At 44.2% G+C, this 27,385-nt stretch overlaps 1 protein-coding gene across 10 annotated transcripts in view; it reads left to right on the forward strand.

Annotated features, from left to right (window-relative positions):
• The first annotated feature begins 4,662 nt into the window (after positions 1-4,662).
• Positions 4,663-27,385, forward strand: part of LOC127010449 (band 7 protein AGAP004871-like) — a 215,819-nt gene continuing 193,096 nt past the window's right edge. For 2 of the 10 annotated variants that reach the window (XM_050884625.1, XM_050884620.1), the window contains exon 1: positions 4,685-5,558. In XM_050884625.1, the coding sequence (XP_050740582.1) occupies positions 5,543-5,558 (16 nt within the window). In that variant the 5' untranslated portion in view covers positions 4,685-5,542. Of the gene's footprint in view, positions 5,559-27,385 lie in introns of all 10 variants that reach the window. The other 8 variants (XM_050884622.1, XM_050884624.1, XM_050884630.1 and 5 more) reach the window with 7 other exon arrangements.

Genomic DNA, 27,385 nt, shown 5'->3' on the forward strand with positions numbered 1-27,385 from the left:
AGAGAGAGAGAGAGAGAGAGAGAGAGAGAGAGAGAGAGAGAGAGAGAGAGAGAGAGAGAGATCGCAAACTGTAGATAAGGTCAATCGTCTTTTTGGTCTCCTCTTCATCTTCCTTTTTCTTTTCAAGCTTCAAGGAAAATGAGATGGAAGAAATACACGAAGATGTAAAAGGGGAAGTGAAAAGGTGGAGTACATGAACGTGAAGAGGAAAGGGAGACAAAAGAACGAGGAGGAGAAAGGAACGACGAAGCCAACGAAGACAAAGAATCGAAAAAAAAGTATGGAGCAGAGAGAGATGGAGAAAGAGGGACCGATAGAGAGAGAGAAAGAGAGTGCACTGACGAAGGCGAAGGAGACAAAGAATTAAAAAGACAAAAAAAGATTAGGAGAAAAGAGAAAAGTAATTAAGGATCATGAAAGAGAGAGAGAGAGAGAGAGAGAGAGAGAGAGAGCAACGATGAAAGCAATAATGACAAGGAACTGAAAATAAAAGAAAAGATGAAAACAAAAAAAAAAAAAAACTAGGTCAGGAGAGAGAGAGAGAGAGAGAGGGGACAACGAGGACAAAGGACTAAAAAGAAAAAACAAACAAATAGAAAAAAAGAAACATAAGTATAGATCATTAGAGAGAGAGAGAGAGAGAGAGAGAGAAAAGTTAAGAATAGACGAAGATAAAAAAAGCATCAGTAAGAGTCAGTATTAACACCCAAGGCAGGAATCACAGTCAGGTGAAGTCCGTCATGAGCCCACACGATTCCTCCCGTGACCTTCGCATCCCACCGACTGACGAGTGGCATTTATCATTGTTGCATTGCGTCGCCTCTCGATCGGCTTGCTGGTTCCCCTCCCCCTCCTTACCTCCTCTCCCTGCCCTCCACCCCACACTCCCTCTCTTCCTTTTTCACTCCCTCTCTGTCCGTCTCCTCACTTCCTCCCTCTTCGTGTGTGTGTGTGTGCGTGTGTGTGTTTAAGTTGTGTGTATATTTACTTTTCAATATAGTTCTTTGTGCAGTTGTTGTGCTTTTCATATGAACATCGATGTATCCGCCTGCTGTTGTGAATGCGTGCGTGCGTGTGTGTTTAGAAGTAATTATGAATGCTTAATGCTCTTTCTTTTTTTTTCTTTTTTCTATTTTGGGGTTGTGTATCGATAGATGAGTCTGGTTTGTTTTTCAACCCACGTCAAAATCAACTTATACAACATCAATGGCAAAACTACTACTACTACTACTACTACTACTACTACTACTACTACTACTACTACTACTACAACTACTACTACTACTACTACTACTACTACTACTACTACTACTACTACTACTACTACTACTACTACTACTACTACTACTGCCATAATTACTGCTCTTCCTACTCTTAGTTGCTCCATTCCTCTCTTCTCTCTCTCTCTCTCTCTCTCTCTCTCTCTCTCTCTCTCTCTCTCTCTCTCTCACACACACACACACACACACACACACACACACACACACACACACACACACACGGGTGCTTATTACGTAGCAGAAAAGAGCAACATGTCTGAAAGGATTATCGAGTTGCTTGTAAATAAATTTTGAATCGTTGACTGTGATGTGTGTGCGTGTGTGATGTGTGTGCGTGTGTGGTTGTGTGTGTGTGTGTGTGTGTGTGTGCGTAGAAAATTCACGTTCCGGGTCTCCAATTATTCAAGCTGCTGTCTGTTTTTGCTCTCTCTCTCTCTCTCTCTCTCTCTCTCTCTCTCTCTCTCTCTCTCTCTCTCTCTCTCTCTCTCTCTCTCTCTCTCTCTCTCTCTCTCTCTCTCTCTCTCTCTCTCTCTCTCTCTCTCTCCACCTCACATTCCTTAACACTCCCATCAGCCTCTTTTTTTTCCTCCCCTCCCTTTCCTCCTTTTCCTCCGCTTTTCCCACCCCTTCCTCCTCTTTTTCCCTCCCTTTCCTCCTCTTTTCCCTCCCTTAACCTTCTCATCAGATAAATATAGAGTAATCAGCGTGTCTTAAAGGCGACGCTAACAGGACACTGGAACGAGCCATGAACCTTACGACATAGATATCATTTTTCGCGCGAGGAATTAACCAGAGATGGCAACAGTGATAGCCCGTCATTGTTGCCAAAACGGTGCTGCCAAAACGGTCCGGGAGAGAGAGAGAGAGAGAGAGAGAGAGAGAGTATGGATAGTTTTAGGGGATAAAGAGAAGGAAGAGAGATTGATCGAGGGGAATGCAATGGAAGATGGAGAGAGCGAAATTAGTAGAGGAGGGGAGAAAAGCCATTAGTAGAGAGGTGAATCCAGGGTGGAATAAATGTATGCAGGGGAGGAAGAGGAGGTGGAAGACGAGGAGGAGGAGGAGAAAGAAGAAGAAAACGAAGGACATGAAGGACAGATTAGGAGGAGGAGGAAGTGAAGGAGAGGTGTGCAAGAAGAGGAGCAATCAAAGGAGATAACAGGCCAAACAAGGGAACAAGAGGGTTGGAGAAACGAAGAGGAGAAGAAGGAGGAACGGAACGAAGGACAGAGGAGAAAGAGGAAGTGAAGGAAAGGAACGCAAGAAGAGGAGCAATCAAAGGAAATAACAGACCGAGGAAAGGGAGAAATAAGGGAATAAAAGAGAGTTGTAGAAAAGAAGAATAGGAAAAGGAGGGAGGGAACGAAGAGGAAGAGGAAGAGGAGGAAGAGAAGGAGAGGAACGTAAGAGAAGCAATCAAAGAAAATAGAAAGCCGATGAGAAGGAGGAACAAGGGAATAAGAGAGTTGGAGAAACGAAGAATAGGAATAGGAGGAAGGGGACAAAGAGGAAGAGGAAAAGGAGGAAGAGAAGGAGTGAAACCTAGGAGAAGGAATCAAAGAAAATAAAAGGGCGATGAGGAGGAAGAACAAGGGAATAAGAGAGATGGAGAAACGAAGAGGAAAAGGAGGGAAGGAACGAAGAACATGAAGAACGGAGGAAGAGGAGGAATTGAAGAACAGGAACGCAAAAAGAGGCAAAATAAACGGAAATAGAAGGAACAAGGGAGTAAGTGAATTAAAGGGATGAAGAAGAAAGATGAAAGGCGAAGGAGATGAGCGAGGGAGGAAAACAAACGAATCAAGAACCGATCGCTGGACACGGAAGGGAAAAGGAAATGAATGTGAGAGATAAGGAAGGAGGGATACGGAAGGGGAGGAGTGAAACAGATAAAAGAAATGATTTGTAGCAATGATAAAAAAGGAAAGAAATGTGAGGGGAACGATAACAATAAAAGGTTAAACTTGACTAAAATGAAGGAGAAGCGAAAGAAAGATAATGGAAGGAAGGAGAAGGAAAGGAAAAAAAAGAAAAGGAAGATATATGAAAGAAAGCGAGGAAAAAAGGGTAACGATAATAAAAGATGATAGGAAAAACTTGACTAAAAAGAAGTAGAAGCGAAAGAAAGATAATGGAAGGAAGGAAAAGGAAAGGAAAGAAAAGAAAAGTAAGATAGATGAAAGGAAATGAGGAGAAAGAGGGGGACGATAACAATAAAAGGAAAAAGGAAAAACTTGACTAAAATGTAGAAGCGAAAGAAAAATAATGGAAGGAAGGAGAAGGAAAGGAAAGAAAAGGAAGATATATGAAAGAAAAAGAGGAAAAAAAGGGAAACGATAATAAAAGATAAAAGGAAAAACTTGACTAAAAAGAAGTAGAAGCAAAAGAAAAATAATGGAAGGAGAAGGAAAGGAAAGAAAAGAAAAGGGAGATAGATGAAAGGAAATGAGGAAAAAGAGGGGAACAATAACAATAAAAGATAGAAGGAAAAATTTGACTAAAATGTAGAAGCGAAAGAAAGATAATGGAAGGAAGGAGAAGGAAGGGAAAGAGAAGAAAATGAAGATAGATAAACGGAAATGAGAAGATAAAGTGAAAAAGACAGGAAATGAAAGGCAAAGATACGTTAGTGTATGGTATGCATCTGCCCCATTTTCCTCCCCCTTCCCTCCCTCCCCCTTGCAGCCCCCCGCCCCGCCCCTGCCGATCCCGTAACGCGCCCCTGAATAATGGACTGCCACATGCCGGAACGACTACTTTTTATGCCCCTTGCGAGTGACACAACGGTGGCGCATGAATAACAGATGTAGGAGGCTCGTGGCGCGGGGGGCGAGAAGGAGGCGGCGAGGAGTGTCCTAATGGCCCGCTAAGAACGAAGAGAGGAACAGGAGGAGGAGGAGGAGGAGGAGGAACAGGAAGATAAGAGGAGGAGAAGGGTAGGAGAGGATCTTTTGGCCATCTCAGGAGTGTCTCAAAATGAGGAGGAGGAGTAAGAGGTCGAAAGTGGAGGAGGCGAGAGGACGAAGAGAAGGAAAAGAGGGAGAAGACGAAGAGGAGGAAGAGTAAGAGGAGGAGGAGAGGTCTTGCGGTCACCGGAGGAGGCGGCACTGGTGAGGTGTCGAGGTGAGGCCGTCAAGGAGCAGCCTTTGTGTCGCGGCGTCGATAGCGGCCGCAAGATTGATGGCGGAGGGACTGTTGCTGCCTGCCGGGCCGTCGCCAGCACGCCTCCAGCAGCTCACCGGGGATCTGCCTTTCTCCGCTGTGCTGCATAACAAATCCACGTGATAAGGCCAACATTCCCCCCCATCCCCCATCCCCCCCCACCCCCCGCCGCGACCAGCTCTGGCCATTGGCCGCGGCCGCCTCTAATCAAGTATGACGTAGTGCTTCCTGCGCCTGGGATTGGCCGTCATCCATCCTGTTTCCATGACGACGCACGTAAACAATCTGACGTCATGGTTTCACACATCCCATTGATTGAGACGGCGCGAGTAGCAGCAGCAGCACCACCACCAGCAGCAGCAGCAGCAGCAGCAGCAATAGCAGCAGCAGTGGCAGAGCAGCGGCAGCAGCAGCAGGATGAGAATGGGAGGCCGGGGAAGGGGGGGCGAAGAGAGCTGGAGGGGGGGAGCCAGCACAGGGGGCGGAGTGGCGAGCGAGCGAGGCCCGGGTCAGTGTAGGTAGGGCCTCCGTGACAGCCAGAGCAGGGCACAGCAGCTCACAGCCACACGCGCCACACAGACAAAGAGAGAGAGAGAGCGGATCGCTGCTGGGCTAGGTCACGGGTGTCGAGGCTCAGGTCAGGCGTCATGGCCAACAACAAGGTGGAGCATGTCGAGTACGGGGGCGGCAGCGGCAGTGGTGGTGACCTGGATGACAGTAAGTTGAGGTGGCAGGGCGAGCGAGTGCGTCCGGCCAGCGAGTAAACAAGAGGACGAGTGAGAGACACCAACAGGCACCTCTCCCACCACCTCTCCCACCACCTCCACCTCCCCTCCACCCGCACCCAAGCCGCAGAAAAAAAAAACTAAAGGGAGGGAGAGGGAGAGAGAAAGAGAGATAGATATAATTAGGGACATTACTTTGAGACTCAACAAAAAAGAGCAACGGAGAGAGAGAAAAAGACTCTTAATTAAAACCCACCGATTGCACCTGTCTCTGTGTCTGTGTGTCTGTCTGTCTGCCGCACCTCGCACCAGCCACCAGTCCCCGTCACCCGTCACCCGTCACCCAGCGGCCCGTCACCACCACGCACCCTTCACATGACCGACACGATGAGTAAGTATGTTGTCACCCCTCATACTCACCCTTAATTATTTACTCATCTGTGTAATCTCCCTCCTCACCTTTGTGTCGCTCACCTGTCCTTACATGTTTCACCCTAATAAATAAAAACAAGTATATCCATCTTGGTAGACGATAGAAAGGATTATGATGAGGATAAATAAGATGATAGCGATAATAATGATGATAATAATAATGATAAATAAACTTGTTCTAAAAATTGTTATGTGTGTTGCACGTCGCGAGTATGTAATGTTTTGTTGAGTGTTAATTGTATGCACGAACAAACAACGATATGTGTCAAGATAAATTACATGTCATTTTTTTGTGCGTGTGTCGCGTAATTGTGTGTTATTTTTGTTATCCATAATTATGTGTTATTTGTTATCCGCAAGCCTGTAGTTAAGGTCCAACGAATTCCACGTAAGAGAATGCCATAACGTGCGCCATTGTAACGTTCATCGGTGCCCTTTACGTGTTTTATGGCCGCTATTACGAACTATTACATTACACGAGTTTTTATTATGTTTTCTTCAAGTACCTCACAAGACATCTCCAACAGTCACCCTTATCGCCATTGTCATCGTCGTTATCGCTTCTGTTATCACCATCATCATCATCATCATAATCATAACTCCTCTTCTCTTTCCCCTCCTTCTCTTCCCTTCCCTTCCCTCTCCTCCCCTACACTTTCTCTCCTTTCCTTTCATTACTTTGACTTTCTTTTATCTTTATCTTTTTCTTCAGCGTTTTCAGCATTATCTTACACACAACTTTTCTTCTCTTTCCTTCCCTTCTCTTCCCTTCCCTCTCCTCCCCTACACTTTCTCTCGTCTCCTTCTGTTACCCATCCTTTCTTTTTCCTTTATCTCTCACTTAAACGTTTTCATTATCATCATCATTCACACAACTTCTCTTCTTTTTCCTTCCCTTCTCTTCCCTTCCCTCTCCTCCCCTACACTTTCTCTCGTCTCCTTCTGTTACCCATCCTTTCTTTTTCCTTTATCTCTCTTTCACTTCAACGTTTTCATCACCATCATCATCATCATTCTCACAACTCTTCTTCTCTTTCCTTCCCTTCTTTCTTCCATTCCCTCTCCTCCTCTGTACTTTCTCTCCTTTCCCTTAATTACCTTTCCTTTCTTTTCTCTTTAACTTTCTTTTTCTTCAACGTTCTCATCAATATCATCATCATTCACACAACTCTTCTCAACCATCACCGTCATCATCTTACTTCGCATTCCTCAGGGTGTAAATAAGCCCGTGTGAGTCACCTGTCGCCCCGTGCTTACCTGTCCTGCAAGTAATTGGTCCTTTAAAATGTGTGTGCGTAGACGGGGCATTCGTCTCCACGCTCACACATTATTCATTATGACGAGTGGGTTTGTCCTCCGCCTCTTTCTCCTTATCCTCTCCTCCTCGCCGACCTCCCCCTCCTCCTCACCTCCTCCTCTCCTCCTATTACATTCTCCTCCTCGCCTTCTCTCCTTCTCTTTTACCTTTTCTCTCCCCGCCTTCTCATCTTTCTCCTCATGCTCCTCTCCTCGTTGCCTCCTCCTCCTTTTTCATTCTTCCTTGTTTTATCTTCTCATTCTCCTCCTCATTTTCCCCTCTTCCTTGTTTTATCTTCTCATTCTCCTCCTCATTTTCCCCTCTTCCTTGTTTTATCTTCTCATTCTCCTCCTCCTTTTCCTCTCTTCCTTGTTTTATCTTCTCATTCTCCTCCTCCGTTTCTTTCTCCTCAGTCTTCTCTCCTAGTCGACCTCCTCCTCCTCCTTTTTTTATCGTATTCTCTTCCTCCTCATCTTTCTCTTCATCTTCCTCTCCTTGTCGACCTCCTCCGCCTTCTCTTTTTTTTACCTTCTCATTCTCTTCCTACTCATCTTTCTCTTCCTCTTCCTCTTCTTTTTTACTTCATTCACCTTCTCCTCCTTTTTTTACCTTCTCATTCTCTTCCTACTCATCTTTATCCTCATGCTCTTTTCCTCGTCGACCTCCTCCACCTCCTCTTCCATTTATCTTCTCCCTCTCCTCCTCCATTTCACTCCTCTCCACCTCCTCCTTTGTTCCATCCCTGTATGTAATCCTTCACGCCCCTGAATTGCCGGATCCTTTTTCTCTCCTCCCCCAGACGCATCCATTACCCATCCTACAATTCATTCATTCCTTATTACTATGAAAACTGACAAGACCTACGCGCTCCCTCCCGCTCCGCCTCACTAATAATTCATCCTCGCCGCGCCTACACAGACATACAACCGGCGACCTATTCGTATGGGTTATTCTTATGGGTAATTTATCTCTCTTTCCCCTCCCTGTTAACGCATCGCCCGTCGCCTCTCCTCCTCCTCCTCCTCCTCCTCTTTTTTCTTTTGTTTTGTTTTCTCTCCCTTCGCTTCGCTTTCCTTCCTTTGTCTTTTTTTCTCTTCACTTCCCTTCTTGTATCTTCCTTTCAGTTCCTCTTTTCCGCTTTTATTTCCTTCCCTTTCCACCCGTCTTCTTTCGTTCTCTTTCTTTCCCTTCCTTTCCAGTTTCTCTCCCTTCCCTCTCCTCTTACCTTGTCTTTTTTTCCCATTGTTTCCTCTTCTTCTCTTTCCTTCTCTGCTTTTCCCTTCCTTTTCCTCCCCTACACTTTATCTCCTTTCTTTCTATTATCTTTCCTTTGTTTTGTTTTTCATTCTTTCTTCACTTCTCTTTTCTTACGTTCCCTTCTTTACTCTTCCCTTCCCCCCATCCCCTTCCCTTCCCTTCTCTTCCCTTCCCTTCCCTTTCCTCTCTTCTTCCTTTCGTTCCTTTTCTTTCTGTATATTTCCTTACCCTTCCCTTCTGTCTCTTCCTCTTTCCTCTCTTCCCTTCCCTTCCCTTCCCTTCCCATCCTTTCCCTTCCCATCTCTACCACATCCTTCCCTTCCCCACCTTTCTCCTCCTTTCCCTTCCCTTCCCTTCCCCTCCTTCCTTCCTTCCTCCCTTCCTCCCTCCTTCCCTTCCTCCCTTCCTCCTTCCCTCCCTCCTCCCTTCTTCCTTCCCTCCCTTACAGATGGTTCATTCCTTCTCATTCTTACGGCCTAACCTTGGCTCTTAATCCCCGCGGTAATCCACTCCTCTTAATCCGTACAAATGGCCCATCTTGACCCATTTGTACTTTTAATCCACCCCTCCTCCTCCCTTCCTCTTCCTTCCTCCCATCCCCTTCCTCCTCTTTCCTCCATCATGCCGCCCATATTTTCCCCTTCTTGTCCCGGTTTTTTATTTCATCTTGACCTATTTGTGCTTTTTGATCCACTCTTCTCCTCCTTCCCCTCTCTTCCCTCCTTCCTTCCTCCCTCCCTCCTCTTCCTTTCATCATGCCTCCCATACTTTCCTTGTTCTTTTTTTTTTATCCTGACCCATTTGTACTTTTTGATTCACTCTTCTCCTCCTTCCCCTCTCTTCCCTCCTTCCTTCCTCCCTCCCTCCTCTTCCCTTCATCATGCCTCCCATACTTTCCTTGTTTTTTTTTTTTATCCTGACCCATTTGTACTTTTGATCCACTTCTCTCCCTCTTCCTCCCTTCTTCCCTCCCTCCCTCCCTCCTCCTTTTCCCTCCATCATGCCGCCCATACTTCTCTTCCATGCCTCCTTTTTTCCTGACTTATTTTTTTATCTCCCCTTTTTTCTCCGTTTCATCCGTTCTCTTTATCTTCTCTTTAGCGATCCTCCTTTTCATCTTGTGTTTCTTTTCCTTCTTATCCATATCACTGGGAATCCTCCTTTATTTTATTTTCCGCCTCCCATTTTTTCTTGGTATTTTCTCTCTACCGTTCCTCCTTTTATCTTCTTTCCATTCCTTCATAAACTTATCACTGGAAATGCTGTGTTCTTCTTCTTCTTACTCTTCCCTTTTATTCTTTTCCGTCTTCCATGCCTCCTAGATAGTCTCTCTCTCTCTCTCTCTCTCTCTCTCTCTCTCTCTCTCTCTCTCTCTCTCTCTCTCTCTCTCTCTCTCTCTCTCTCTCTCTCTCTCTCTCTCTCTCTCTCTCTCTCTCTCTCTCTCTCTCTCTCTCTCTCTCTCTCTCTCTCTCTTTTTCAGCCGTTTTTCCTTTTCATTTTATTTCCTTTCCTTTCTATCCACATCGCTTATTTAGAGAAGAGGTAGTGTATTAGTGCCTATATTATTTTTTTCTTAGTTCTATGTCTTTTTTTCTCTAATAGTTTCTTTATTTCTTGCCATTCCCACCTGTCATTTTTTCTTTCTCCACTTCCTTCCTTCCTTCCTTCACTATCTATCCTTCCCTTTACTCTCCTTTTCTCTTCTTCCCTATCTTTTGTCGGTCATTTCATCATCAGTTATTCCTTCTTTCTTCATCTCTTTCTTTCTCTCCTATTTATTTGCCTTCCCTTCTATCATTTATTTTCCTTTTCCGTGTGACTTTTCTCCTCCATTACACCTTTTTTATATTTTCCCTATTACGTTTTTCTCATCTTTATCTCCTCTCTCTTCTCTCTTCTCTCCTTCCTTCCTTCCCTTCCCTCGCCCTCCGCTTCCCTCGCCATCTCTCGCCGTACTTAAACTTTTCTCTTCTTTATCTCGTCTACTTTTCCTATAAATCTTCCTTCTTTCCAGTTCCCCTTCTCTTCCTTTTGCTCCTCCTCGCCTCAGCTCTCTTCTAGCCTCCCTTTTCCTCACATTCTCACGCTGTTCTTTCTCTTTATTCCTCCTCTTCTACCGTTCTTTCTCTTTTTCATCTCCCTGTTTCGCTTTCTCTTTTTTCCGTTTCCATTCCTTCTAATTATTCTTTTGTCTCTATCCCTTTTTATTTTATTTTTCTCACCTTCTCCGTGTTTCTTATCTTTTTTCCATTTACTCCTTTATCAATTCTTCCTCTTCCTCCTTTTCTTCTGCGGTCTTTTTCCCTTCTTCTTCTTCGTTTTCCTCTCCTCCCTCTTACTCGTTTTTTTTCCCTCCTTAACCCCTTTTCATTCCTAATTATTTCATGTCTTTTCCTTTTTTTCTCTTTGTAACACTTCCATATATCTTGGTATCTTCTTTTCCCTCATCCTTGTCCATCCTCCTCCCTCGATCTTCCTCCCATTCAACTCCTTCCTCACACTCTCCCTCTTCCTCTTCCTCCTCCTCCTCCTTCTCTGTCTTCCGCTGTTTCTTTTCCTTCTTTTCCCTTTTCCACTCTTCCTCCCATTGTATCTTTTCTTCCATCGTTCAATCCTCATCCTCCCTCGATCTCCCTCTCATTCAACTCCTTCCTCACACTCTTCCTCTTCTTCCTCCTCTTCTTCCTCCTCCTCCTCCGCCGCCGCCTGCCTGCCTCGCCTCTCAGCTCACGAGTTCCCATAGAGAATGATTGAAAGAAACGGCTTTTTATATCTTTTTTTATGAGTCTGGACCGTCCTTGGATGCAATATTTCCAGGGCTCGTAACTCGCTCGCACAACACTGCTCCCCGCAAAACAATAAAGATAAACAAACAAACACAAATTACCTTCCGACGCTACAGAAATTTATTTGACTCAAGTTCTGGGATGCGAGAGGGGGCGAAGGATGGAAGGAAGGAAGGAAGAAAGGAAAGAAGGAAGGAAGGAAGGAAGGAAGGAAGGAAGGAAGAGTTGACGTCAAGAAATAGAGCCTTCCCTACCCTCTCTCTCTTCTTCCTCCTCTTCTTCTTTCTCTTCTTCCTCTTTTCTTCTCTTTTCACTGTCTTCACTCCGTCCGTCTCCTCTTTATCCTCTTTCTAGTTAGTCTTCGTCCTCCTCATACCCCATCTCCTCTTCCTCTTGTCCGTCTCCTCTTCTTCTTCCTTCGTCCCCTCTTCCTCTTCCACTCCCTCATACTCCGCCTCAGTTTCTTCCTCCTCTTCCTCTTATGCCTCCTCTTAGTCTGCGTCCTCGTCTTCCCCCTCCTATTCCGTGTCTTCCTCCTCCTCCTCCTCCTCCTCCTCCTCCTCCTCCCCTTCATCGTGTTCGTGTGTTCGTGTTTGCTTGTTGTTTTTTTTTGTTGTTGTTGTTTCTGTTTGTGTTTGTTATGTGATGTTTTTTTTCGTGCTTTCTTTTGCCTTGACCCTGCTCGTTTTTTTCCCCTTTTTTTTTTCCTTTTTTTTTTGTTAAGTCGGTTTGTTCGTTTTTGTTTTGTTTTGTTTTGTTTGTCTTTCCTTCGGTAGGGTTCGTTTTCTTTCTTCTTTTTTTCTTTTCATTGTGTTTGTTTCCTATTATTTTTTTTGTTGATATTTGTTTCCATATTCTGTTTTTCCGTTCAATATACTCCCCTTCTTCTATCTCTCTTTATCCCCTCTTCTCCCTCTTTCTCTTCTTTTTTTCCTTTCCAATCCTCTTCTCTTTCCCTTCTTTTGGTGATATTTCCAAGTTTTTTTTTCTCTATCGTAATCTGCATACTTTCATATCTTTGGTGTTCTGAGCAGTTTTATTTCTTCCAGTTTCTTTTGTAAGTTCTTTTATGAGCTATTTTGCGTCTCTCCTTAGTATGTTGTTGCTTGCGTGTGTGCGTTTTTGTGTGAAAGGGGGAAGAGGAGGAGGAAGGGAAGGGAATGGGAGAAAAGGAAAAGAGGAGGAGGAGGAGGAGGAGGAGGGATAAGGAAGCGTAGTGTTATGGTATGGAGGGGGAGGAGAGGGAAGGGAAGGAAGTGTAAGAATGAAGTAAAGTGTAAGAGGAGGAGGAGGAGGAGGAGGAGGAGGAGGAGGAGTAAGAAGAGGAAGAGGAGGAAGAGGAGGAGGTTCTAACTGTGATACTTGGCTCTCTTTACTGTATGTGTGTGTGTGTGTGTGTGTGTGTGTGTGTGTGTGTGTCCGGGGATGAAGTGAAGCGTGGGTTCAATCACGGGTTCATTATCGAGCAGTGAGCGTGTTAATTGGGACTACATTACGGCCGTTATTGGTGCCGCATTCACTGTAGACACACACACACACACACACACACACACACACACGCACACGCACACAGATTCTCTTCCTCCTTCATGCTCTTGACTATAGATGTACGGATTATGTATACACTTACCTCCACACACACACACACACACACACACACACACACACACACACACACACACACACACACACGCCGATCAACACCGTACGTTATCATAACTGCCCGGGAAACGTCAGAACCATGCCCGCCCCCAGGAATATATCGCATGCCCGCCGCCGCTACCCCGTCCTCCCTAACCCCACCTCCTCCTCCTCTTCTTGGGGGTTTCGTGGTGCAGTGGTTAGCACACTCGGCTCACAATCGAGAGAGCCTGAGTTCGATTCCCGGGCGGAGTGGAAAAATTTAGGCGGCTTTTCCGATACCCTATGCCCCTGTCCACCCAGCAGTGAATGGGTACCAGGTATTAATCGGGGGTTGTGTCCCGTCTCCTGGGGTCTGTTCCCTTCTCCTATAATTCCTCCCCCCCCTCCTGTCTCTCCGGCAGATGACCACAGATGTTGCGCCGACTAAACGAAACTTTCCAACTTTCCTCCTCTTCTTCTTCTGCTTCCTCCTCCTCCTCCTAGTAATTACAGTAGTTAGTCTCTCATACCTTCCTAACTCTTACTGTGTCTTATCTCTAATCTCTTGGTATCCTTCGTTTCCTTTCACCTCCTTCCTTCCCTCCTTTCTTTCTTTCTTCCATCCCTCCTTCATTCCTTAGTTTTTACCTTGCTCCTTCTCTTTCTCCTGCGTTTCTCCTTATCCTCCACCTTATACTGATTTTCTCCTCTTCCTTCTCCTCCTCCTCCTCCTTATACTGATTTTCTCCTCTTCCTTCTCCTCCTCCTCCTTATTCTCGTTCTCGTAATCGTCATCCTATTTCTCCCTCTTACACCTCATCCTTTTTCTCTTCTTTCCCCTCCTCTTTCTCTTCCTCCTCCTCCTCCTCCTCCTCCTCTTCGTTGTCCTCCTCCTTCTCCTCCTCCTCCTCCTCCTCCTCCTCCTCCTCTTCGTTGTCCTTCTCCTCCTCCTCCTCCTCTTCGTTCTCCTCCTCCTCGTCCCTTTCCTCCTCCTATCCTTCTTCAGGTACAATATGGCCTACCCGAATACCCAAGTTTTCGTAGTATAGGAAATTTTGTCTCCGGTTCTCCCTTTGACGCATTGGGCTAAGCTACGCAGGTGTGTGTGTGTGTGTGTGTGTGTGTGTGTGTGTGTGTGTGTGTGTGTGTGTGTGCGCGCGAAAATGATGTATGCAAAAGAGATCGTGTAACGGAAACTCGTGTTGGAAAGAAAAATACTCGCCTTTTTTTTGTTTTACATGTAAGCTTATAAACACACACACACACACACACACACACACACACACACACACACACACACACACACACCTTGACCACATTGACCCCTAAAGGTATGTGTGTGTGTGTGTGTGTGTGTGTGTGTGTTGAAAAAAGCGCTGCAGACAACCCTCGTCAGTCTTGGTGTTTAATGTCGTTTTTTTGTTTGTGTTTGGACGTGTGTTTATCTTGTTTTATTTTTGATGAGTAAGTTTTTTTTATGTTTACTTTTCCTCTGATTCCTGCTCGTGTGAATTTTAATCCTTCGTCTGCTTTTTTTATTTTTTTGCTGGTATTTTATTTCCTTCGTGTTTTCATGATTTCCTTTGCCTTTTGATTCATGTTATTCTGCTTTCTTTTCTTTTCTTTTTTTTGTTTAATGCACTTTTAATTTTCTTCTTTCCCTTTAATATTTTCTTCCTTATTCTTTTCCTTTTTTTTTCTTCCTCCCCCTCTTCATCATCATTATTCTCCTCCTTCTCTTCGTTTTTCATCTCCTCGTCCTTTACAGCGTCCTCTTCCTCCTCCTCCTCCTCCTCCTCCTCCAACATGCCCTCCTCTGTAAACCATTCTGAGGGTCGTTCAAGTATGCTCTCTGAATTCTGATTAAGGAAACACACACACACACACACACACACACACACACACACACACACACACACACACACACACACACACCTCGGGGCTAAATTTGATACACACTTAGTCGTTCCTCGATGTATATATAGTAACTTCGCGTGCATACATACATACATACATACATACATAATGCACACACACACGTACGTACATAGTTATCGCTACATGAACTGCGTAGATATTCTTTTTTTTTCTTTTCCTTTCTCTTTTTCTTTTCTTGTGTTCCTCCCCTTTCTCCTCCTCCTCCTCCTCCTCCTCCTCCTCCTCCCTGCGGTGACCATCTTCCTTCTTAATGGGTCAACTCACTCCCCAAGTTAGTCTGAGGAACTAAAGTTGACCCCTCCCCTCTTTCCCCCTGACACCCCTCCCCCCTGACCCCCTTCCCCCCTACCCCACTCACCCTTGCTCCCTCCTCCTCCCCCCTTTCTTCCTTCCTTCCTTCCTTCTCCTCCTCCTCCTCTTTCCGTTTCTCGTTCTTTAATTCCTGCTCTTCCTTCTTCGATTTTTCTCTTCATTCTATTTCTCCTCTACTTCCTCCTCCTCCTCCTCCTCCTCCTCCTCCTCCTCCTCCTCCTCCTCCTATTTCTCCTTCCTTTCTTTTGTAACTTTCTTTTATATTATTTCATTTTTCTTACTTCTTTACTTATTTACTCCTTACTTATTTTCATTCTTTTTCTTTTTAATTTTCTTCTTTCATATTTTTCATTTCTTCTTTTTTTCTTGTTAATTTTCGCCTTCCTTTCCACCTTCTTTTTCTTCCTCCTCACCCTCCTCCTCTTCCTCCTCCTCCTCCTCCTCCTCCTCCTCCTCCTCCACCTCCTCCTCCTCCTCCTCCTCCTCCTCCTCCTCCTCCTTCTTCCTCCTCTCTCCTACATCTTTTCAGGAGTTTTGTGAGGGAAGAATATTGCTTGCTGTTTACTCTTATCTTCCTCCTCCTCCTCTTCTTCCTCTTAGTCGTTCTTTTTATCCTCTTCATGACTCGCTTTCTTTTATTTCAAGTTGTTTTTATTCTCATAAGTATACATTCATTCTTTCTTCTTATTATTCTCTTTCTCTTTCTTTTCTTTTCCTTTTTCTCATTCTCTCATTGTCCCCCGTTGGCCATAGTTTTCATTTCCTTGTCCTCTCTCTCTCTCTCTCTCTCTCTCTCTCTCTCTCTCTCTCTCTCTCTCTCTCTCTCTCTCTCTCTCTCTCTCTCTCTCTCTCTCTCTCTCTCTCTCTCTCTCTCTCTCTCTCTCTCTCTCTCTCTCTCTCTCTCTCTCTCTCTCGTATGAAGATGTTTGCAATGGTGTTTTTTTCGTCATTTCTTCAATATCTTGGAAATTAAAGGAGGAATTTGTGTGATTAGATTTCAAGGTAATTGGAAGGAAGGGGTCTGATGAGAGAGAAGAAAATTACCGTTCTCATAGTCTTCTTTTTTTCTTTCCTTTTTCCTTTTCCTTCATTCCTAGTTTTCCACCTCCTCCTCCTCCTCCTCCTCCTCCTCCTTCTCCTGCTCCTTCTTCTTCTTCTTCTTCTTCTTCTTCTTCTTTCTTCTTCGTCTTGTTCGTCGTCTTCTTCCTTTTCTTCTTCTTTTTCTCTTCTTCTTCTTCTTCTTCTTGTCTTCTTGTCTTCTTTTTCTTTTTTTTCTTCCTTCTCCTCCCCCTCTTCCTCTTCCTTCCTCCTCCTCCTTCTCCTCCACAAACTTGTAAGAATTTTCACCCCAAAAGCGCTGCCTCCGCTCCTACATTAACCGGGAAAGTCTTGTACATTCTCCCTTTTTTTCGGATATTTTTACGGCAAATCTTTCCTTCAAAACGCGTCCCCTTTTTTTAATTCCTTTCAACGACGACGGCGATTCTGCGTGAAGTTTTGGGGCAATGGCGCTTTTTTTTCTTATTATTTTTCGTCCTTTTTTTTTTGGGGGGGGGGAAGGGGGGGAGGGTGAAGGGAGGAAAAAAATAGGAATGAAAGAAAGAAGTTTGTTTTGAATGTGAGCGTGTTTTTTTTTCCTGCACACACACACACACACACACACACACACACACACACACACACACACAAAGTTTCCGGCGACATATCACGCGAAGCAACATTTTTCAATACATTCTTTCCTTCCTTTCCCGTTTTCCTTCCTTCCTTCCTTCCTTCCTTCTTCTTTTCCTTCTTTTCCTGGCGTCCTTCCCACCCACCCTCTCTCTCTCTCTCTCTCTCTCTCTCTCTCTCTCTCTCTCTCTCTCTCTCTCTCTCTCTCTCTCTCTCTCTCTCTCTCTCTCTCTCTCTCTCTCTCTCTCTCTCTCTCTCTCTCTCTCTCTCTCTCTCTCTCTCTCTCTCTCTCTCTCTCTCCTTCCTTCGTTCCTTCATACATGTCTTCCTCCCATCCTTCCTTCATTTCTTCATATATTCCTTCCCCTACAATTCCCTCCCTTCCTTCTCCTATAATTCCCTCCCTTCCTTCTCCTATAATTCCCTCCCTTCCTTCTCTCCTCCTTTCTTCCTTCCATCCGCATTTCTTTTTTTTCCATCCTCCCTTGCTTATTCTTTTCTATTTCTTTTCTTATTCTTCCCTTTTTCATATTTCTTGTCATTCCTTCCTTCATACTTCTTCTTTCTTTCTCCCTTCCTTTCTTCCTCCATGATTCCATCCCTCCCTCTCTCCTCCTTACCTAACCCTCCCAACACACGCCGAGACACACTGAAACACCGAATCATTACCACACAAATACGTATAAAATTACTCTTGAATGTCACCTGATTACCTTCCACCTTCGTCGGTACACCTGGCCGCCTGTATACCTGTCCCTCCCTCCCTCCAGGTCCCTCCAGGTACACAAAGAAGGTGCCCAGGGGGTCGTGAAGGGGCAGGATAAGGGTCGTCGGTGGTTCGAGCCCCGCTGCTTCGAGTCGTTAGCGCTAATTTGGTTCATTACGCGTTTTATTCGAAGTCTCATGATCTCGTTCGCTCGCTCCTCTTCAATTTCTTCTCCTTTCCTCTATTCCCTTTATTTGCTTCTTTCTCTCTCTCTCCCCTCCTCTCCTTCACTCTGTCTTGCTTTTTTTTTTCTCTTTGTTCGTTTTATTTAACTCTTCTCGTTTCTTTTCTTGTCTTCCTTTTATTTCTTTTTTTTTCTTCTTCCTTCCTCTTCCAGTTCTCCTCCTTTCTTCCATTACCTTTATTTCCTTCTCTCTCTCTCTCTCTCTCTCTCTCTCTCTCTCTCTCTCTCTCTCTCTCTCTCTCTCTCTCTCTCTCTCTCTCTCTCTCTCTCTCTCTCTCTCTCTCTCTCTCTCTCTCCTATCCGTCTCTATTTTTCTTTCTTCTTTTCTTTCTCATTCCTTTACAAGTTCTCCTCCTTTCTTCCATTACCTTTATTTCCTCTCTCTCTCTCTCTCTCTCTCTCTCTCTCTCTCTCTCTCTCTCTCTCTCTCTCTCTCTCTCTCTCTCTCTCTCTCTCTCTCTCTCTGTTTCGCTTTTTTCTGCTTTTCTTTCTTTGTTTTCTTTGTTCTTTCTGTTTACTCGTCTCGGTTCTTTCCTTATTCTCTTCTTGTCTTTCTTTATTCTTCTTTTCTTCTTCTCTGTCTGTCATTTCCATTCTCCCATCTCGTTTCCTTTCTTGTTCTCGTTCTCTTTCTCCTATTCCCTCTCTTCTGTTCTCTCATGCTGTTTCCTCTCCTTCCTTTTCTCTCATCTTTCTTTTCCTTCTTCTCTAATTCGTTGGGGATAAGTAGTAGTAGTAGTAGTAGTAGTAGTAGTAGTAGTAGTAGCAGTAGTAGTAGTAGTAGCAGTAGTAGTAAATAATGATAATAATAATAATAAAAATAATAATAATGATACGCGTCGCTGTTCAGGGCTGGTTCATGACGTCATTCTCGCGCCGACCAATGGGAGGCGAGGAAAGTGGTGACGTCAAAGGCAGAGTTTGTTTGTTTCCTCTATGCTTTTATATATAGAAGTTCTCCTCCTCCTCCTCCTCCTCCTCCTCCTCCTCCTCCTCCTCCTCCTCCACTTCGTCATCATTCTCCTCGTCTCACACTCCCCTTTTCTCTTTTCCCTGGAACCAATCAAGAGCAAGAAAAAAAAAAAGAGTAATAAAGATGACACCTGATAATGGAAAACAACAACAACAACAACGAAAACAATAATGGCAAAAAAGATACCAAATGACTAAAAAAAAAAAAGTAGCAAATGATAACAATGAAAATAACAAAACAGTAACGACAAAAACAGTAGTAACAACAAACATAAATAATGAAAGAAATAACAACAACAATAATAATGACAAGAAACAGTAGCAATAACACATAATAAGAGCAATAATAACAACACTTGGAACAACAACAACAACAACAACAACAACAACAACAACAACAACAAACGCCACCACCATCACCACCACCACCAACAACAACAACAACAACAAACAACAAGAGTAACAACAATAACAAAAACAACAGGAGTAACAACAATAACAAAAACACCTGTGCGTGAGGGGTGTTGGGGGGGGCGACACTTGGCAACGGTGCGTGGATGGAAATTAGTGAACATAAAGAAAGGCAAATTAAACCCATTGGACGCCTAATGTGCAGCTCCGTTCTTTTAGGGCAACGCTTTCTTCTAATTCACACCCATAATATATACACATTCATTCCTAGGCCTAAAGGAATGAAATGGCTCGAAAATTAAAAAAAGAAATAGTAAACATTCTACGCATAAGATTTTAAAAAGTAACGTAAATAAAGAGAGAAAAAGGCATGGATAGATAGGTAGATAAATAGATATAAGAGCAAACAAATAACTTAGAGGAAAAAGAGAAAGTGAGAAAATGGCATTAAAAAGTAGATATAAGACTGAACAAGTAAATAAGAAGAGAAAAAGAAAATAAGTAAAAAAAGGCATAGACAGATAGATAAATAGAGCAAACAAATAGATAGAAAGATAGCCAATTAAAAGTTGAATAGTTAAATAGTTAAAAGTAGAAGAAAGAAAAGACATAGATAGGTTGATAAGATAAGCAAATAGACTGATAAATAGGTAGAAAGTTGGATGATAAATGAAAATATAGTTAAAAAAAATAGTTAATTTAATGAAAACAAAATAGATGGAACGATAGATAAGTTGAATAGAAAATAAAGGAGAAAACAGAAAAAAATGGAGAAAAGAAGGAACAAAGGGAAAGAAGGAAAAAGTGAAAGGCATAAAGAGGAAATGAATGGAAGGACAAAAGAAAAGAATGAGAAAGGAGAGAGAAAACACAACAAAAAAATGGAAAAAAAAGAAAATGGAAAGAATTAGAAAGAAGGCAAAAGTAAGAGCAAGAGGGAATTAATGAAAAGAAGTAGAAAAGAAAGAAAAAGAAAAGAGGAAATCAAGCAAAAAAATGGAAAATGAAGGTACAATTAGAAAGAAGGAAAAGTGGAAGACAGCAAGAGGGAAAGAAAGGAAGAAGGAAAGCAAGAAAAAGGAAAGAAAGAAAGAAAGAAAAATAAGAAAGAAAGAAAAAGAAAATGAAAGAAAGAAAAAAATACATGAATACAGGAAGAGGGAATAAATGAAAGAAAGAAAGAGAGAAGGGAATGAAGAAAAGAAAGGAAAGAAGGAAAAAGGGAAGGATAAAATAAAGTCGGAAAGGAAGGAAGGAGGAAATAAAGAAGCGCCGTTGCCAAATAACGTCATTCAGGCGCCATTGTTTCCATACATATTATTTTTTTTGTTTACGGAATTTTTCACAACTTTTCGTCCGGCCGCGAGGAGTTGGACGGAAAAAAAGTGTATTGTTGGAATTTTACCTGAAACTTTTTTTTTTACGCCTTCCTTCCATTAATCTCCCTCCTCATTGTTTTAGTGTGTGTGTGTGTGTGTGTGTGTGTGTGTGTGTGTGTGTGTGTGTGTGTGTGTGTGTGTGTTAAGTTGTTAAATATAGTTCAATTCATACATTTATACATTCATACACACGTACATACACACATACACGCACATACATACATTCATACATATATACATACATACATACATATCAAAGGAACAAAATGCAGCTTTTTGATTGGTCGTCAGGACAAAAAAAAAAGAACAAAAATGAAAAAAAAATAGAAGAAAAAACAAACCAGAAAAGAAAATTAATAAAAAATGAATGTGAGGAAATGAAAGGAAATAAAACGTAGTAAAAGAAACTATCGATAAAATTAATAAAACTAACAGAGAGAGAGAGAGAGAGAGAGAGAAAACGCACGAAAGGAAAAAGGAATGAAAGAAAAAAGAAAGAAAGAAAGCAGGAAAGAAAGAATGGAAAAGAAAAAACGATAGAAAAAGAAAAAGAGAAAGAAAAAATGAAAGACGGTGAGAGAGAGAGAGAGAGAGAGAGAGAGAGAGGTCATATTTCACAGCCCGGAGAATTACACTATTTCACTGCCTCTTAGTGGGTCCAGGGCGCGTCTTCCCTCACAGGGCCGGAAGAGTGATGGCACCGCTCTCTCTCTCTCTCTCTCTCTCTCTCTCTCTCTCTCTCTCTCTCTCTCTCTCTCTCTCTCTCTCTCTCTCTCACTCTCTCTCTCTCTCTCTCTCTCTCTCTCTCTCTCGTTTTTCTTTCCTTTTCATTCTTTCTTTCCTGCTTTCTTTTTTTCTTTCCTTTTCTTTCCTGCGTTTTCTTTCTTTTTTCTCTTTCTTTCTTTCTTTCTTTCTTTCTTTTTCTATTCTCTCTCTCTCTCTCTCTCTCTCTCTCTCTCTCTCTCTCTCTCTCTCTCTCTCTCTCTCTCTCTCTCTCTCTCTCTCTCTCTCCATAACACCAGGAGAGAGAGAGAGAGAGAGAGAGAGAGAGAGAGAGAGAGAGGTTATTAAGACAGGTGGATTGACAGGTAGAGTAATGAATAGGGTAGAACAGTAGGAGGTCTAAAGGGGGGGATGGGAGGGGACAGCGGGAGGCCTAAGTAGATTTGCATATTCTACCTTGTTGGCGTTAGTGCTCCTGATGATGATGATGATGATGATACCTTCTCCACCTGGTCTTTTTTGTCATTTTATTCTTCTCTTCCTTCCTTCTCCTCCTCCTCCTCCTCTTGTTCCTCCTCCTATTCCTACTCTTCCTCTTTCGCCTTTCCTCCTAATCCTGAATCTCATCTCTTATATTCATCTTTTTTTTCTCATATTGCATTTTGTCTGGCTTCATTTTTTATGTATATAGTAAAAAAAAATATCTATGCTCTATTTCATTTTTATTCTTCCTGCTTTTTCTTTTCTCCTCACAGTGTGGAATCTTTTATCTTCATCTTTTATTTCATTCCATGTATTTTTTGTTTCATTTTTTATGTATAGAGTTTAAGATTTCCTGTCTCTGTTTCATTTTCTTTTTTATTCTTCTTCTGCTAACACTTAATATTCCTCCTCTTCCCATTTCTCTTCCCCCTAAGCCGGTACCTTCTCTCTTATCTTCACCGTTTCTCTCATTCTATTTCCTTCTTGTGCTTCCCTTTTTTTCCGCAGATAATTCAGAAAGGTTTATCTATATTCTGTTATTCTTCAGTTTTACCATTTTCATTTTTTTGCCGCTTTTTATTCCCTTCCTTCTCCTTTTTCTTTTCCTCATTCCCTCAGTTTTCTGTAAAGGGAATTCGTAATGAGTATTCTTGGCTTACTTACTTGCTTCTCTTGGTTCCATGTTTTGCTTATACATATTCTGCTTTTACTAACTTGCCTTAATCTCATACTTGCGGTGTTGGTTCTTTCCCGTGTTAGTGTAAGTCTCGAAGCCCAGGCGTCATGCTGCATTCATTTTTTTTTTTATTCTTTCGTTTTCATTGTTTCTCCGACACTCTTGCGCCATGATTTCACTTTCCTTTTACTCCATCCGTCTCCTTCCTTCTTTCCTTTACTTCTTTTATTTCATTTTCTCTTCCTTTCTTTCCCTTTCCTTGTTTTCCTCCTCATACTTTTTTTTATTTTGTGCCTCCTCCTCCACCACCAAGTCCTCTTCTTCCTCCAAATCCTCCCCTCCTCCTTTTTCTTCTTCTCGTTTTCCTCCTCCTCCTCCTCCTCCTCCTCCTCCTCCTCCTCCTCCTCCACTTCTCCGCCGTCCTTTCCTTCCTCTGCTATTCCTCAAACTGTCGGAGGCAAATGGAGTTTGTGAGCAAGGAAAGAGAGAGAGAGAGAGAGAGAGAGAGAGAGAGAGAGAGAGAGAGAGAGAGAGAGAGAGAGAGAGAGAGAGAGGGGGGGGGGGGGATGGCCGTTAACATTTTTGTGTTTTCGTCTCAGGGAAAATTATGTAAAATGAAAAGTTTTGATAAACAGATCTGTTGAGAGGGAAAAAAAGTTTGCACAAGTTTAGTATTAAAAACAATGGCAGAGAGAGAGAGAGAGAGAGAGAGAGAGAGAGAGAGAGAGAGAGAGAGAGAGAGAGAGAGGAGGAGGAGGAGGAGGAAACAGTGGCATTGACGCAACAAATAGTATGCTGCAAAGACGAATACAAGAGAGAGAGAGAGAGAGAGAGAGAGAGAGAGAGAGAGAGAGAGGATCGATATAAAGGCAGGTGTTAGGGGGGTCAGGTGAGGAGAGAGACAGGTGACAGGTGATCAAGATGCGCCCTCTCTCTCTCTCTCTCTCTCTCTCTCTCTCTCTCTCTCTCTCTCTCGGCACACACACACACACACACACACACACACACACTCAGGAAACACACACATTTTCAGGGCTGCGGCATAATTAAGGTAGTTAAGAATGCAGGAATTAATTAAGTGAAAACGTGTATGTATGTGTGTGTGTGTGTGTGTGTGTGTGTGTGTGTGTGTGTGTGTGTGTGTGTGTGTGTTTGAAGAGATATACATGTGTGCGTTAATGAGTGCTCCTTTTTTTTTTTTTTTGGCCGAGGAATTTTATGGTCCGAATGTGTGGAGGACGACCTTGTTTTATTTTATTCCTCTTGTTTTTTTCTACATTTAATCAGTGTTGTTGTTTTTCTCGCACTTACTCATTTGCAGAGGTGCGACTTATTTTCTCATTTGCAAAAGTTCACAGAATTACGAACTGATTTTTTTTTTCCTACATTTAATCAGTCTTGTTGTTTTTCTCGCCTTTTCTCATTTGCAAAGGCTCGACCCATTTTCTCATTCCCAAAGGTTCTCACAGTTACGAGCTGATTTTCCTTCTCCTATTTTTTGTGTACCTGTTTTTCCATCGTGTTATCGGGTTGTGAGAAGGATTAATTAACTTGAAAGACTTAATTGGTTTGTTTGTTCGTCACTGCGGCGGCGACGGTGGCGGCGACGGTGGCGGCGGCGGGGGCGGGAATGACGGGGGTGGCTGCGGGGATAGCGGGGGCGGCGGCGGCGGGGGCGGGAATGACGGGGGTGGCTGCGGGGATAGCGGGGGCGGCGGGGGCGGGGGCGGGACTGACGGGGGTGGCTGCGGGGATCGCGGGGGCGGCGGGGGCGGGGGCGGGAATGACGGGGGTGGCTGCGGGGATAGCGGGGGCGGCGGGGGCGGGGGCGGGAATGACGGGGGTGGCTGCGGGGATGGCGGGGGCGGGAATGACGGGGGTGGCTGCGGGGATGGCGGGGGCGGCGGCGGCGGCGGCGGCGGGGGTGGCGGGTACGGCGTCGGCCATTTTGTGTGCCAGTTAAGGGCTTACGTGTGTCTGGGGGGGCAGGGGTGGGGAGGGGGAGGGGGAGGCCTGCAGAGGTGCCAGTGGTGCCAAGGGTGCAGTATGTCAGGCCGCAGCATGAGAGGTGGCAGTGCTTCGCGGGAAATTATCGTTCTGCTATTTTTTACCTGCGTAGGAAATAGTGTTGCCAATGCCAGAAGCAGTGGTGCCAATTTGTATTTTTCCGGTTTAGAGTGTAGTGGTGCCAGGGCCGGATACTGGGGTGCATTTATTTTTTTCTCTGGTATGGTTACTCTGGTGCCATGAGGTACTCCTTAGGATATATTGGTGCCAGCTATTACTCAGTCAGAATACAGAGTTGCAATTAGGCTTAGAATACAGGGGTGCCAATTATACACTCGTCAGAATACAGTAATGCCAATTATGCACCATAGCAAATACAGTGGTGCCAATCACGTGCCTTAGGTGATTATAAATGTCCCAATCTCTTCAGCTTTCGAGACTGCGGAAGCTTTACTTGGAAAATTAAGATATCAACAGCTTCTGGGGCTCCCGCAGTGTTGCCATGAGGGAATTTCCATTCACCGTGTTGGCAGAGGGCAGCACTGGGCCTGTTCGTTCCTCTGGCCGGAGTGTGGAGGAAATATAAATCCTCTCCTTCGCTGAACTAAAATGGCTGTGAGGGAGGCAGAGCACCGGTATCTTTCATTCAAATACTGATTTATTATGACAATACAGGACAGAGGAAAGTCTTGCTGTCCTTGTATTAATTGCAAAACGAAGCGACAAAAGGGAAAACCTGGTAACCCCAGTTTCATCTTCCCGCTCTTTTATCACGCTGGTGCAAAGAGGAGTATAAGAATATTCGGGCTTCCAGTGATGTGTGACCCATGATGCTGTATTTACTAAGAACATGCTTCGATTATGTCGGCCTAGCTTAATGCCAATATAAATTTAGAAAAAAATGTTGTCACGTAACATCCAGACACTCTCCGTCAGGCGAGAGCGGCAAACGAAGCTTTATTTATTCGGAACACTTGATAGAAAAGCAGTTACGTGTTTATTGCAAACTACCGCTTTACGAGAGTCATCGTGTCCCTGTTGGCTTGGGGCACGTGGCCGCCGCCCCGCCAGCGTCCCGGGCAGTGTGGACGCCACCGCTGCTCGCACCTGACGGACAGTGCTTGGGGTGTCACGTGCCGTCATAATTTTGTCCCAAAATCTTTACGCCGAAAACAAAGTGACAGTGGAAACGTGTGCTTAGTTGTTACATAAGCATGAATTACGCATCACTGGAAGCGTGGCGTCAGAATGATAAAGTGACGGCGAGGAGAAACTGCAGTGGCCAGGTTTCCCTCCAGTGGCCTCGTTGTGGAGCAAACTAACCAGGTAACCACTATTTTCTTCTTTGCTCTACTTTCATAGGAAATTACTGAGTTCTTTTAATGAAATATTATAGTAGTCTGCCTCACAGCTCAGAGAGAGAAGTAACGGATAGGTGTTGACTTTCCCTCCGCCCCGGCCAGAGGAATGGGATACGATGCTGCCCTCCACTTACACGGAATTTGTGAAGTTTATCAAATGGACTCCGTGGATAGAACTGGTGCTCGCGTGGACACTACACAGCGTGGCCACATCAGTACTTGCAATGTCAGCACCCAATATTTGCCACTGCAGTGTTATCAATGGTGTGTGGAGATTACAGCAGTGCCAATGCGGAGATGATGGACAGTGGTGCCACATCAAACTAGCAATGTTGTCACGCTTCCTATTTGCCATTTATTAAGCCTCGCCGCCAAGCACCTGCAGGATTAATAATTTGCCGCACCTGGGGACCGACGCAGCGAAGGAAGGGAAAAGGAGAGGCAGGAGGGAAGGGGAGGAGGAACAGAGGAGGGGTGGAGATAGGGAAGGAGGGAGAGGAGGGAGGGAGGAACGGTGAGTTAAGGAGAGGAGGGAGGAGGAGGAAGAGTGAAGGATACTGTTCGAGGAAAGGAGGAAGAAGGAAGGGAAAATGAGAGAGGAAGGAGGTAAAGAGAGAAGGATTGAAGAGGAGGCAGGGAAGAAGGGAGAAAAAGGAAGAGGAAGGAGAGGAGGAAGAGTGAGGGTTAGCGTGGAAGGAAAGAAGAAGGAATAGGAGGAAGAAGGAAGAGAAAATGAGAGAGGGGGGATAAGGGAAGGATGGAGATAAAGAGGGTGAAAGAGGAGACAAGGAGAGAGAAAGGGGAAGAGAAGGGAGGAGGACGAAGGCGAAAGAGGAAGAAGAAGGAAGGAAAAATAACAGAGGGGATGAGGGAGGGGTGGAGGAAGAGGGAAGGAGGGGATTGGGGAGGAAAAGGAGAAGGGAGGGAGGGAGATAATGGGGGGGAAGGGGGGTGGTTACCTGCTCCCACCTTGATTAGTCGCGTGTGTGACAAGGGAGGAACGACCTACCTCCCCCCCCCTCCCCCTTAATGCTCCCTACCTCCCTTTCTCCCTCCCTCCCTCCCTCCCTCCCCATCCTGCCCCCTTCTTCCATCTTCATCTTCCTTCATCTTCTCCCCCTTCCCTCCCTCCTCCTCCTCTTCCTCCTCCTCCTCTTCCTCCTCCTCCTCCTCCTCTTTCACTCTCCCTCGGTCGGTTGATAGAAGGAAGAAAGTGGAGGAAGATTAAGTGCCTCGCTGCATCGTTTCCTTAGTAACCTTCCCTCCATTCTCTCTCTCTCTCTCTCTCTCTCTCTTTTTTAACCTTCCTCTTCCTTCTCTTCCAATTCCTCTCTCGTGGCAATGCGGCGGCAGAGAGAGAGAGAGAGAGAGAGAGAGAGAGAGAGAGAGAGAGAGAGAGAGAGAGAGAGAGAGAGGTTGTGTGCCCTAAGGGTTTAATTAATTTTTTCTTCTTGCTCAAGCGAACATTTTTCTTGCACGGCTTTGATAATATTTTTTCTCTCATTTTGCGGTCAGACGTTCTTTTTTTTCAGAGATTATTCGATCTTTTTTGTGTTAGTGTGTTTATTCCTAGCGTGTGTGTGTGTGTGTGTGTGTGTGTGTGTGTGTGTGTGTGTGTGTGTGTGTTGGAATGTTTTATTAAATATATTTGTGTAGTATTTTCATATCTATCTTTCTGTCTCTCTCTCTATCTAACTGTGTTATATTTTGTGTGTGTGTGTGTGTGTGTGTGTGTGTGTGTGTGTGTGTGTGTGTGTGTGTGTGTGTGTGTGTGTGTGTGTGTGTGTGTCGAATTCATATCTTTCTACATCGATCAAACTGTTGAACTATTGAACCATACCCTTATGTGTGTGTGTGTGTGTGTGTGTGTGTGTGTGTGTGTGTGTGTGTGTGTGTTAAATGTTTGTCTATCTATTTAGCTATCTATCTGTCTGGCTGTT

This window comes from Eriocheir sinensis, chromosome 43 (assembly GCF_024679095.1).
Source record: "Eriocheir sinensis breed Jianghai 21 chromosome 43, ASM2467909v1, whole genome shotgun sequence".
Classification (NCBI taxonomy): Eukaryota; Metazoa; Arthropoda; class Malacostraca; order Decapoda; family Varunidae; genus Eriocheir; species Eriocheir sinensis.